This window comes from Muntiacus reevesi, chromosome 2 (assembly GCF_963930625.1).
Source record: "Muntiacus reevesi chromosome 2, mMunRee1.1, whole genome shotgun sequence".
NCBI lineage: Eukaryota > Metazoa > Chordata > Mammalia > Artiodactyla > Cervidae > Muntiacus > Muntiacus reevesi.
Genome location: NC_089250.1, coordinates 56,438,791 through 56,451,446, shown reverse-complemented (window position 1 = coordinate 56,451,446; position 12,656 = coordinate 56,438,791). Strand labels below are relative to the sequence as shown.

At 46.4% G+C, this 12,656-nt stretch overlaps 1 protein-coding gene across 1 annotated transcript in view; it reads left to right on the top strand.

Moving 5' to 3' along the window:
• Positions 1-12,656, top strand: part of RAB22A (RAB22A, member RAS oncogene family) — a 49,762-nt gene that overhangs the window by 24,809 nt on the left and 12,297 nt on the right. The window contains exon 3 of the mRNA XM_065921711.1: positions 4,464-4,545. Coding sequence (XP_065777783.1) covers positions 4,464-4,545 — 82 coding nt within the window. The remainder of the gene's footprint in view (positions 1-4,463; positions 4,546-12,656) is intronic.

Sequence of the window (12,656 nt, the reverse complement as noted above, 5' to 3'; positions counted from 1 at the left end):
AATGGTACATCAGCTCTTAGATCTCATGAGTCTTGAGAAATGGTAGAGTTTAAAGGTACATGAGACTCTGGAACCTGCATACAGAGCTGAGGTTATGGACATTTATTAAAAGGCACCACATACCATTATGAGGGGGCTTCCCTGGTGGCTTAGCTGGTAAAGAATCCACCTGTAATGCAGGAGACCTGGGTTCGATCCCTGGGTTGGGAAGATCCCCTAGAGAAGGGAAAGGCTACCCACTCCAATATTCTGCCCTGGAGAATTCCATGGACTGTAGAGTCCATAGAGTCACAAAGAGTGGCACACGTCTGAGCACCTTTCACTTGCACCATTATGAGGATGACAGCATCTGTGTGTCATTCCAAGAACAGGGCTCGGAGGTACTGGACTGTGAGGCAGGGCATAGCTGTGTTTTGAAGGAGCCCAGCGAGTCCACTGCAGGTAAAGGAAAGGTGTTTTTAAAACCCCTTGTAGCAAGTACTTCCACTGGGAACTCATGCTCCTACCAAAGATTGTGACGACTTGGAATGTCTTGAAAAATGGAGAAGTTTATGAAAGGCAGTGTAGCTTTAGGAAATAATGCTAGTAGGGATTTTAGATTAAAGAGGTAATAAGATCTGCCTAGGCAGAGTGAAGAGAGATGGTTTAGTAGTGAAAAATAAGGGTATCAGACAAGTAAATGGCAGGCTGGAAAATAAAAATGTGTCATTTGGATGGCAGGAAACCATTGCCTGTTTTTCAAAAAGCCAGATATGAACTTATCCTACCATCCGTGTCATTTAACTTGAACATTAAAGGAGTGATCCTGGGATGGAGTGACGCTGGGAGGGAGAAGTGGTCCCGCTTGAAGATGAGGGTCCAATTTATGAGTTTACCTCAGGGACTGAAGTTCAAGTGTAGATTAAATATAAAATGGAGAGCCAGACAGTTCTCTCAGAGTGGATGGAAGTAACAAAGAAGAGCTGCAGACCAGCATTTCCGTGGAAGGCCGACACCACGTTCTGATTGAGAACTCAGAATTGGAGACAGACTTCTGTGAGGGTGGAGTGGAATTAAGCCCCATCTTTGCTGCCTTCAGTGTGGGGACAGGGATGAAGTGTCCCGACGGCAGAGCAGGGCTCAGAGTCAGTCGCAGTCAAGAAAGCGTGTCCCCCACGGATGAAACCCTGAAGCTGGGGGCCATGCGGGAGGCCTGCTGAGCGCGTCCCCTCGTCCCATGTCCACCCCGAGCCCCAGTCGTCACTAGATCAGTCCAGCCGAGTCCAAGTGCCAGCGGGGAGGAAGTGGTCCTTATTGGTGTGACAGGCCAAGACCTCTGGTTCTCAGAAATCCACAGAGATGCCTGTTGCAGTGAGAGGCTTCAGGGGCGTGGGGAGGAGGGGTGTGGTCATCCCATCACCACCACCTGTGCTGGGCCCCGGCAGCGGGGAGACACCCCCCCAAACCCCCGTCCAGCATCACGGCTGCTTCCTTAGCAGGGTTTTGGGAACCCACCTCTGACAAGATGCCCGACTGATGCCTGGCAGCTGGCCTAACGACTGAGTAGGAGCAAGTCATGAGGACGTCCCTGGGCGTGGTCAGCCCTGCTGGTGGCACCCCATCCCCATCCCCTCGAGGCCACACTCCTGGCTCAAGAGCCCCCCAAGTCACCTCTAATCTCAGCTCTCTCTGTGCTTCAAAAGCAATTCTCACTGTATGCTCCGGAGAGCACTTGGCTGAGACTCCCTGGAACTGTGGACATCATGGAAGGCCAAGTGGCTTATAGCAACATGGTAGATGTTTTGTCAGAATTCTGGGGTAGCCAGCGGGGAGGTGAGGAAGATGCCCCTGTTACAGAGGAAAACGTGAACCACAAGGTCCATAATTCCTGGCATTGAACAGGTAAATTTTAAAATAGACAAATAAACCAGGCAGACATTGTACAGGCCTTGTGGCAGACACCCTGAGGACAAAAACGGGATGGTGTGTTGCAGGGTGAAGTTGAAGTTGAGATGCGAAGCCACCTGGCTTGGGTGGACCACACACATTTCTGTGACTCTTGGCAGCTGAGCTAAGGCCTAAAGCCTGAGGAGCGTTTGGCCAGCAGAGAAAGCATTCACAGAAAAGGAACCGTCAGCGTGAAGTCAGAAGCAGGAACAATTGGAAGGATTCGAGTCTGGGGGAAGGAGACCAGCTTGATGTCTGCAGTGGCCTAGGCGGGTTGTGCTAGGCTCATGGTCAGGGCCAAGATGATAGGTGAATCAAGACAAGTGGAATCAGAGAAGTGGGGGTTACAGCTGATGTGAATGAAATGAGTTTATTGTCAAGTGGGAGGGTTGACTGGGGACCATGTTGGGGAGCTTAGGCTTATAACCTCTAAGAAGGAAGAAACGAGCTGCTGCTTGGGAACAAGAGGTGGCAAGCAGTGGCTGGGGGCTGGAAAACAGTCAGTCACAGTGTGGGATTGTTGCTGGGTGGAATGAGAGGCCTGGGGTGGGCCCAGCTGACACAGGATCACCCCCACACCGGTCATCATGGCTTGGGGACTTTGCTGCAGGGAGACAGCCACTCCGCCTGTGTGCAGAATAAGCAGGGGGAGAGGCTGTCCTGCATGGTTGAGACAGGACAGATAAGACCCCTAAAGAGCTGGCCGCTTGGCCAGTGACACAGGCAGTACAAGGACAAGACACCAACAGATGTGGAGGCACGACGAGACCTCAGTGCCGCTGGGAAGGAGTTGCGGTGGCAGCATCCACAGGAGAGAAGGGGATGGATGGTCTAAGGTTGCAGACCAGAAGTTGGGTTCAATCCCTCAAGATCCTTCCATTACATAGCAGCTGCCTTTTTGTCCGTCATCCCTTGTCTGAGTCATGAGTCTATACTCTGAGTAAACGGGAGATGGCTGGCAGGTAGTTTGAACCTCCGTGAGTTCTGATCCAGTAGCGGAACATCTCCTTTTACCGTTGCGTGTGACTTTCCGGCTTTTGTGTGCTTGCAGCGTGTCTCTCCTTTGTCCTGTGAGCAGCCAGCCCAGGCGTGTGGGGTGGCTCTGGCTCTGTCATAGGCCCGGTGCCTGTGTACCTCTGACCACACAGCCGTGATCGATGGAGTCCTGAGCTGCAAGCTCTTAGGACTAATACAGCAAAGTCTGAACTAAGACATTTCCTGGCGCTGCCTTTAAATAATAATCATAACAATAATAATACCTTGTTTACAGACAGTACTTTGTAATTTGCAGAGCACTTTCACTATATCATATCATTTCATCTTCACAATAACTAAGACTTTTTGAAGACTTAGATCTTCCCTAAAGTGAGAAGTCCTGGTGCACATCCTGATTTAACTGTGGCAAGTGTAAAAAGTTTTTAAAACTAAGGATTCTGATACTTACCTAAGCTCAGTAATGCTTCAGAAAGTCATTCTATCAATTTCAGCTTGCACTTTGTTGGAAATTATGTAACTGCTACTTGAACCTTTTCAAAGATATTTCAGATTCAGAATATGTGAAAATGTCTAGCCTTTGAGTTCATTGTCCTGATTAGGATGATGAGGGTGTGATTCCAAGAGCACAGCTTGACCCTCGGCCCCAGAAGGTTTATTCAGTGGGAAAGTAGACATAATCATCTCTGGGTTCATCAGCCAGACTGGGATGCCCGGAGGAGGCTGAGAGACAAAGGACTTCCCAGCAGGGAGCTTTCCTGTGGGTTGGGAGAGTAGAAGGTAGCATTGGAGCTAGTGCTGGCCTGTGACAGGCCTCCAGAATCTTTAGCCAGGAGCCTCCAGAGGGTCTAGGCACGTGTTCCGCAGCTCCTCACAGGTTCTCCCGAAAGCACAAGCCCCTGACCCCTGCCTTCAGAGGCCCCTGCATGGAGTAGCCCCTCGCAGATGACAGGAAGACCTGCACAGGAACATTCTTTCTCCACCCCGAACTGGGGTGGCCCTGAGGCTCTACGTGACCCAGCAGGACAACCAGTGGGGGGCCGATCTGTTACTGAAACACAGAGGTGGTGATGGGGAGTCTTCCTGCTGCTTGTTGGCATTTTAGTTTTATTAACCCTAGTCTAACACTAGCTCTTCACATGATCCTTTGGTTTAGGAATGGGCTGAGGATAAAGCCAAATGACCTACTGCTCATTACTAGTGCACTCATTTCCTGCACACAGGTTTTCACAATAGTTTTCCCATGGTGCCATCTTTCTAAAGAACAGCTTGAATATATTACAAGGGAGGTTGATGTCTGGATTATCAAATTATCTCATGGTTCTTTTGATGTGAAGTTTGGGCAGCCACAAGCCAAAGAACTCTTTCGTCTTAGAGCATGCTGCCAGCATCTGAGTGTGTCTCATCAGTACTCCAAAGAGCACAGTCAGAATGTAGTGTGGAGCAGGAGTGTGAGAACTGTGGAGTCTAAGCGATGTTTCCAACTGGGGCTGGTGACGTGCTTTAGATAACTGTGTTCTGATCGTTTAGGTCTCTCTTTGTAGGGCATCTTTTATGACCAAGACTGTCCAGTACCAAAATGAACTACATAAATTCCTCATCTGGGACACAGCTGGACAAGAACGAGTAAGTCACTCTTTACATTACTATGTGTTTTTCTGAGGCCCAGATGAAAGACCAGTGCAACTGCTGGGTTCCATCACTTCACGTCATTCGCTTCCCTTCTCTGCGCCAGACACACATCTTCCCATTTGCGCGGCCAGCCCTTTCCTTCTCAGTTGGAACCACAAAGTCCACTGATGGAGAACATGCTCATGGGCACTGAGGGCGTTCTTACACATTTTAGTGTCTTCAAGTAAATGCTGACTAACAGGCCTGATGAAACCCCACTCAGAGCATGGTGTGTGATTTGGGGGCTCCATCCTCGAGCAGAGATAATGAAAGAATTAGTGGTAGGAAGGGAGAGTGAAGCACATCTCATTATAGCCACCTTTTAGGAGCTAGAGAGGGAACTTTTAACAGCATATAAATTTTGAGACTTTAAGTGAAATGGATGAGCTAACACAGTGCCATGCAGTGGTGCTTAATAAATGCCTAATGACAAAGTTGTCCAGGATGGCTGTCTGCCTCGGAAGGGTCTGGGCCAGAAGTGGGGCCAGGGCCGTGGTACCGCAGTGCAGAAGAGGATTTGGCAAAGCCCACCCAAATGGGACGGGATCAGAAGGTGGGGGAGGTCCGGCTGCTGCTGCCGCCCCATCCTTCCCTGTGTTGAGTTCCCTGTTGAGGTGTGTCTGCAGCTGCCCCATTATTCAGCTCCTGTTTAATTTTGTTTTCAAAGAGTGTTATCAAAACAGAGCATGTGATGGATGCGCTGTGCTATCTTAAAGCCCTTAAAAGTATAGCGGAAGTAATCAGGAGAAATAGTCTGTCCTCACAGTCTTATCTGAGACAGCATAGATGCTTCAAATGCTGTAAAGCCTGACAAGCATCATCACAGACAAATGGAGGAAAACACGACAAGCTGTTCTGTTGTCCTGGATGTAGACATCGCACATTTGTACGGATTTCACGTCTCAAGTTCGCTTTGTTTGGTTTCTTCTGCTTTGTGTTTTTTTTTTAAACCATTGGATGTCACACCCTGTGTCCAGTTCTTCATCCGATATGTATCTGCTTGGTCTCTGGTCCCCACTGCTCCTGTGTTGTCTGGGCCATGTGTGCTGAGGTGGGTGGGTCTTGGCCAAGCATCACTCGCCCATCTTTCAGAAGGGCCACCTCCCACGGAGCCTCCCTGAGTATGTCCACAGACATAGCCCTGGCATCCAGTCTGTTAGCCACAAACTCATGGCTCTTCATACCAGTAGTATATGTACCCTTTCAGTGAATTCCACATCTCAGTTACCCCTCCCATATATTTGATGAGACAGCAAAGCCCTCATCATAAAGCATCCTACTATAATACAGATTCCATTATGCCTTGAATCAGAGCCTGTCCTCATAGACACAGTGATGTATAACATCTCTTTTTTTTTCAGAACGTAAAAAAAGAATAGCATGAGGGTTTATGCCTCTCTCTTGCTGTTGCCATGATAGCAGGATTCTGTTAAGTTTTGTAATTAGCTGGTCTGCCTGCCTCTTGTTTCCCCACCTCTAATTGATTCTGCACCAGGAGTCATTGCTCTGAGATGCAAATGTCCCTCACCCCTACCTGGAGCTCGATCACTGAGCCAGCCAAAGGCTCGCGCTGGGAATACAGATGAGGCGGCCGGGCCCAGGAGGCCTGCCCAGCAGAGCCTCACGCTGTGGAGACTGTCAGGAGAGGGACGCTGGCTGTGCACCCCCGCTCCAGCTGGTCATTGCCAGATCACAGGGTTTAAGAAGAACTCAACATCAACAGCGAATCATAGACTGTTTGAAATGCTGTGAAAATCCTCCAGGGCGCCTCTGTGAGCCTTTCCTGCCTGTTTGTCCCAGACACAGCCTTTTGGGCCTGGATGGTGCCAGCCTCCACCAGACTCTCCATCGTCACCTCCTCCCACCAGTTCATCCTCCAAGACCAAACAAACCTTTCAGATCTGCCGTCGCCAGGCCAGTGCCTACCTTCACACCCACGTCCCGTCCTTCCCTCTGCTTGGAACACCCTCCCTCCCAGCGTTAGCCTGGAGAACGCATGTTCACCCTTCAAAACTGTCATCCCATGTTGCCTTGAGGGGACTTTCCCCACCACCCCTGCCTTCCTCAGTTTGCCACAGGCCCGCCTCGTTCAGCCATGAGTCTGGAGGTGCTCCCTCCCCGTTAGCTGTCCTGACAGCTCCAGCTTCTAAGTCTACTCACTCCTCCCTGTGTCCACTGTCCGTGGTCTGCCACCTCTCACTCTCAGCCAAGAGTTCCTGTCTCCTGGTCACTGGTCTCCCTGCCTTCCCTCCTCCCAACCCCATCACCCTGTGTCCATTCTCCTCACAGGACCCAGGGGGCCCTTGTGAAAACCTCAGTCAGACCCTGTTACCCTCCTGCTCACCTCCTCAGGAACTGCCAGCTGCCCCTCTCCTGGGAGCCGCACTCTGTCCAGGGGTGTGCAGAGCCCTCGCGGCCTGCACCACCTGCTCTCCAGGGCCTCCGGTCCAGCCTCCACTCACTCCCTCAGACACACCAGAGTCAGCCTTCACACACAGTATTCCTCGCACCGGAAGACTCCCTTCACACGCAGCCTGCCCATCGGGCTCCTTACCAGCCTTTCTGTCCCAGTTCAGCGTCACAGCTCACGGTTTTCCCTCACCCCTCTGCACCTCAGCTCCGCCCCAGCTCGTGCTCTATTCATTTCCCTCAGGACCTTTATTCCAAGTTGTAAGTAGACACCTGTCCACATCTCTCTCCTGACAGGCTCACCCCACAGACGAGAAACTGAGAACCGGGCCCACAGGGTTATGTTCCCAGGGCCCAGCACAGGGCCTGACCTGGTGCTCAGGTATCAGGTAGACCAGTTAGCAGGTAGACTCTGCAGTGTATTTCTTTATATCCTGAACCATCCTTGTGATTGCCCTCAACCCCCAGGTTGTACCCCGTCTCCTTGCCTGTTTATCCTTCTGTTAGTGAGCTCCTTGGGGGCAGGGGTTGTCCTCACATCTGTGTGTTCAGCCCCTGGTGCTCAGCACTGATACCCGTGGATTTATGTCATTTAATTGTGAGCCCTAGTCTGGCACGGGGAAACAGGCCCAGATCCTCCCCCTACTTCTGTCATGTGAGTAGCATGTGCCTCAAATTAGGCATTTCTGATATCTATGTATTTGTTATTCAGTTCTCTGTAATGAGATTTATCATGGAATCAGAAGTCATCCTAAAATGCAACCATTCATGATGAACTGACCATTCGGACATCCTTCCCATTTGACCCTCACGTCTTCACAGATGGATTATCCTTGATGGTCCAGTCACAACTGATTGCAAAGTAATTTCATTAAGTCAGTGAAAGTGATTTGGAGAATTCTGTAGATGTTATACAAAGCCATTGATGGTAGGGCGCTTGTTAAATTAAGTGAAGAGAAAGCTACTGATCAAAGTGATGACATAAGTGCCTCAGAAGATAATGATTTGTGTATCAAAAGGCCTAGGGAAAACCGATAGGAGTCCTCAAATATTTTGTAAAAGTTCCCTTCCTGTGACAGGACTAGGAGAGGCAAACACAAAATGAAAAATAGAAACCATATTGTGCCAGCATATGGTTCAGGGGAGCTTGGTGTGCTGCAGTTCATGAGGTCGCAGAGTCGGACGTGACTTAGTGACTGAACAAGAACAACATGGTTCTATCAGAAGAATCATGGTCCAGTTATCAATCAACTTGGACTCAGTGTTCAGTCAAGAAACTGGTTGCAATAATAAACCAAAATTTTTTCTAATACCAGATAAAATGAAACTTGTTTTCATAATTTTTTTCTCAAGACAGAGCCTTTTCAGACCTTTTCATCCCTAAATGAATTCATTTTAAATGATCTTTTCCCACCAATCTTCCTTCACCAACAAGGACTCCTCCAGAAGCATAGCGACAGACCTAGCTGCTGCACAGACATGCACCTCACATCCATGTCAGAAGTGCTCTGTAACTGTAGCAGCAGCGTTTCAAATACTTGCCATCTGCATGTGATCATATAAAAAAATCTTCTTAACCGAAATCTAATAGACACTGCAGCCAGTCTTGAAGATTTATGTCCCTGAATCTTAATGTGGTTTCTCCTGATGACCATTTCTAGAGGTCAGAGCGCCAGGACGACTTGGACTCATTCGTTGTCACAGGAGTCACATAAGGGGTGTACTCAAGTTTGAAATCAGGAAAACGTGTACATGTTGCTTAACATCTATGACTGGGGTCCACAGTGTGAGTCTCGGGCCAGATCCAGCTTACTTCCTGTTTTTTCAGAGCACAGCCATGCTTATTTGTTAACTTGCTGTCTGTGGCTGCTCTCTTGCTTCCATAGTAGAGTTGAGAAGTTGCGGCAGAGATCACGTGATCCACAAAGCCTAACGTGTTTTTCACTGGCCTCTTTCAGATAAAGCTTGCCAGCCCCTGATCTAGGGCCTGATTGGGAGCAAAACTATGCTCGCATTCTTTGAGTCTCTTTGTAAGCTGCTGCCTTCTTTTTTTATACCACAAGTACAGTACATAGAAAGAGTTTCAGTGTCAGTCATGGAGGAGTAGCTTGTAACAGGCTAACCCTCACACAGGTAACAGTTCTGTATAAACACTGGGCAAAGCATTAAAAAACAACTCTCTGAAGGTCCTGTGGAGCAGGGACTGAAAAGGGAGTGACATCGAATGAGACTCATGTTTTCATGGCTTTTCCCCCAGAGGGCACACCCACGACCATGCAGCACAGGGTAGCTAGAACTCAAGCGGGGGGCTGTCTTTGTAGCTTGCAGTATTTAAGGGCAGAGATTAAGGTTGCTAGAGCAGCTGGGAAATGAGGAGGCAAATCCCAGAAAAGATGAATCTGACAAGTCAGGAAGCCTTGAAAATCAGCTTATAAATTCCTTTCCTGGCTTTGCTTAACCCTAAAATTATGAAAGCACAGGAGCGACACTAAGGGATTCAACAGAAACCAACACCTGAAAAGGTGACAGGACTGAGCAGAGATCCTGCTGCTGCTCGTGAGAATAAGCAGAGTTTAGAGTCCAGTTCTGCCTGTTATATAAGGCTTAATCAGTACCCTAGGATCCCCCTGAAACTGCCAAAGGGCCATGTCTTATGAGTAGAGACCCAGATACACCCACCCTAACCACATGTAAAACCATCTCAGGGTGATAAGCCAGTGTATTAACACTGCAGAGAAGATAACGGAAACCAGATATTTTAAATATGTAACTACAGATGGGGAGTCTCACAGAGAATGACAACTGATAAATGAAAATGCTAAAACCGAAAACTGTAATATCTAAAATGAAAAATCCACCAGATAAGTGACAAATTAACCAATCAGAAGAACAGAGAGTAGAAAAATAGGAACCATGGTACCCTAGGGACAAATTCAAACGATCAAACGTGTGTGACTGGAGACCCAGAAGTTGTTAAAAAGAAAAAGAAGTGGGGGGACAGAAAGAAAAGATGTTTCAAGAAACAGTGGCTGAAATTTTTCCATATTTTGGTGGAATTAACTCACAAATCCAAAAGTATAGTAGACTCATAGATATCAAGAAATCTCCGACTAAGTCTATCATAGTCAAATTGCTAAAAACCAAAGTTAAAGAGGAAAATCTTGAAAGCAGCCAGAGATAATATCGTAGGCACATGCAGGACTCAACACTATGAAAGAGGAATAGCCTTCCACAGCCAGTGGAGGCCAGAAGACAATGGAGCCATTTTAAAGAGTCAGAATTATCCACTTAGCAAAATTATCTTTCAGATATGAAGTCAAAGTCATGACATGTTTAGAAGAGGAAAAACAGAGAGGATTTAGCTGCAGTGGTCTCAGAAAGGCTCTTAGGCTAGAGGGGATGATGCCAGATAGTAATTGAGATCCAAGGAGGCAAGAAGAACCACTCGGAACGGTTAATATAAAAATCTGGGGATTTTTCTTTTTATTAAAAAGAAATTATTGGCTGTTTAATGCAAAAATTATAATATTACGTGGGTTATCGTATAGATTTAAAATATTTGACAGCAGCACAAAGGACAGTGGGATAAGAAATCTTGCACTGTTCTGATCTTTCACATAAGGTGGTACATTTTAAACTCTAAGTCAGCTATGAGAGACATTGTAGTTACAAGACCAACCACTTGCTGATTCATATCAATGTATGACAAAACCCACTGAAATGTTGTGAAGTAATTAGCCTTCAGCTAATAAAAAAAAGAAAATAAATAAATATAAAATAAATGAAACAAAAACAAAGAAAAACAAGACCAACCACTTAAAGAGTAATACAGGGAGGTATAACTAAAAAATCAGTGGGCTAATTAAATTAATACATTAAAAGTAAACAGTAAAAAATAGTTAATGCAAAAGAAGGGAAGAAAGGAAGAACAGAGTTTTATTTTGTTTTAATGGAACAAAATATAAAGCAAATAGCAAAATGGTAGTCCTAATATCAGTAAAAACCAAATATATCAGGAAGTACATTAAGTGTAAAGAATTAAACATTCCACTTAAAAGGCAAAGTTTGTCAGATTGGATCAAAAGTCAAAGTCAAACCATATGCTGGTTATGGAAGGGATTACCTTACATAGAAACCTCGAGATCACTTGAAAATAAGAATGGAAGTGGATATTCTGTGCAAACCATAAGCAAGAGAAAACTAGTTTTTATATCTATATCAGTAAACAGACTTGAAGAGAAGGGTTACTATCAAGAATAAAGAAGGGGGTGAAAAGAGTAGCATTGGGGAACTTTTCATGTTGATAAAGGCATTTTCTATCTTGGGATGGGATAGGGTGAATGTATACATAACACATTTGTCATTTTATCAAAATTAAGGCCTTTTATCAGCCTTAAGATTTTTGCACTTCTCTAAATGAATCTTACTCTATAAATTTAAATACCACACACACACAAAATCCAACAACCTTGTAAAGGAAGTTGCTGGAATAATGCCTCAAAAGTGAAAGCCAGCGCCAAAGCCTTTGCTCCATCTTGTGCTCCTCTGACTGTCATCCTAGGGAGGCAGTTCAGAGTCTTTCCCACCTAAGCATCTGGTTTCCTTAAAGTTGCTTACAAGCTTTATTGTTTTTTTTTCTCTCTAAAACTTAACATTTTATTGTAAGTTTTCCGACTTTGACCCCAGAGGCAGGGATCTTTCTCCCTGAGACTAGTAACGCTAAACTTGGATGGATATTTGAGGCTGGCGTTTATTTTGATATCACCCTGCACCTAAACAGTTCTTAGGTGCTCACTTCTGATAGCAGTGTCTGCCTGTGTTTTGGAGGGAAGCCACAGAGCAGAGAGCAGGAGGGGAGTCCTGTAGTACCTGTCACATCACGTGTAGGGGTCAGGTTTCAAAGTCAGGGGATATGACAGAGATCAAGCACAAGTCAGAGTCTTGTCTTGTACGCTGACCTCACATTCACTGAGCAGGAGGCTTGACCAGCACACACACATGCCCAGAAACCAGGGTTGACTGGGGTAGGCATATCCCATTTTCCATCTCACACCCTGTCAAAACAAGTGGCCCACTAAATCAGCCTCACTATTTAGATTGTCCTTCCTTCTCTTCCCTGTTGTGTTGGGGGGAGGGGGAGAGCTGGGGGGTGATTGGTGGGAAGAAGCCCTGTACACAGAGTTAACTGCATGTAAATGAGATATATACCCGCTTTGGGGAATTGCCACGCGTATGTGGACGATATCAAAAAAGTGAGTTACAAGCTCATCCAGGTCGTGAATGTAAATGTATACTCAATTCTGTAGTACAATCAGCATTTAGGTTGCAGCTTATCTTTACGACACCCAAATGCAGGCACTTCTCTGGAGAACATTTACAGCATTATTTTTATCTCCTTGTTAGTTTGGGGAGCCAAAGTTTAAAGACTACTGAACAAATGAATTTGGAAATTATAACATTGAGTTCAATTAGCCTTTTCAGCTGAAACTATTATTTATAGCACGTATTTAATTCCTATAAAAGTGTATTCTAAACTACCTTCTGAGTGGCATTTCAGTGTTAGATTTGAAGTTTTTGCCTTTGGTAATTACTGGTTCATTTGCTTTAAAGCATCATGTCATCTTTTTTGGCTTAAGAGAAAGACTACCTTTTGTGCG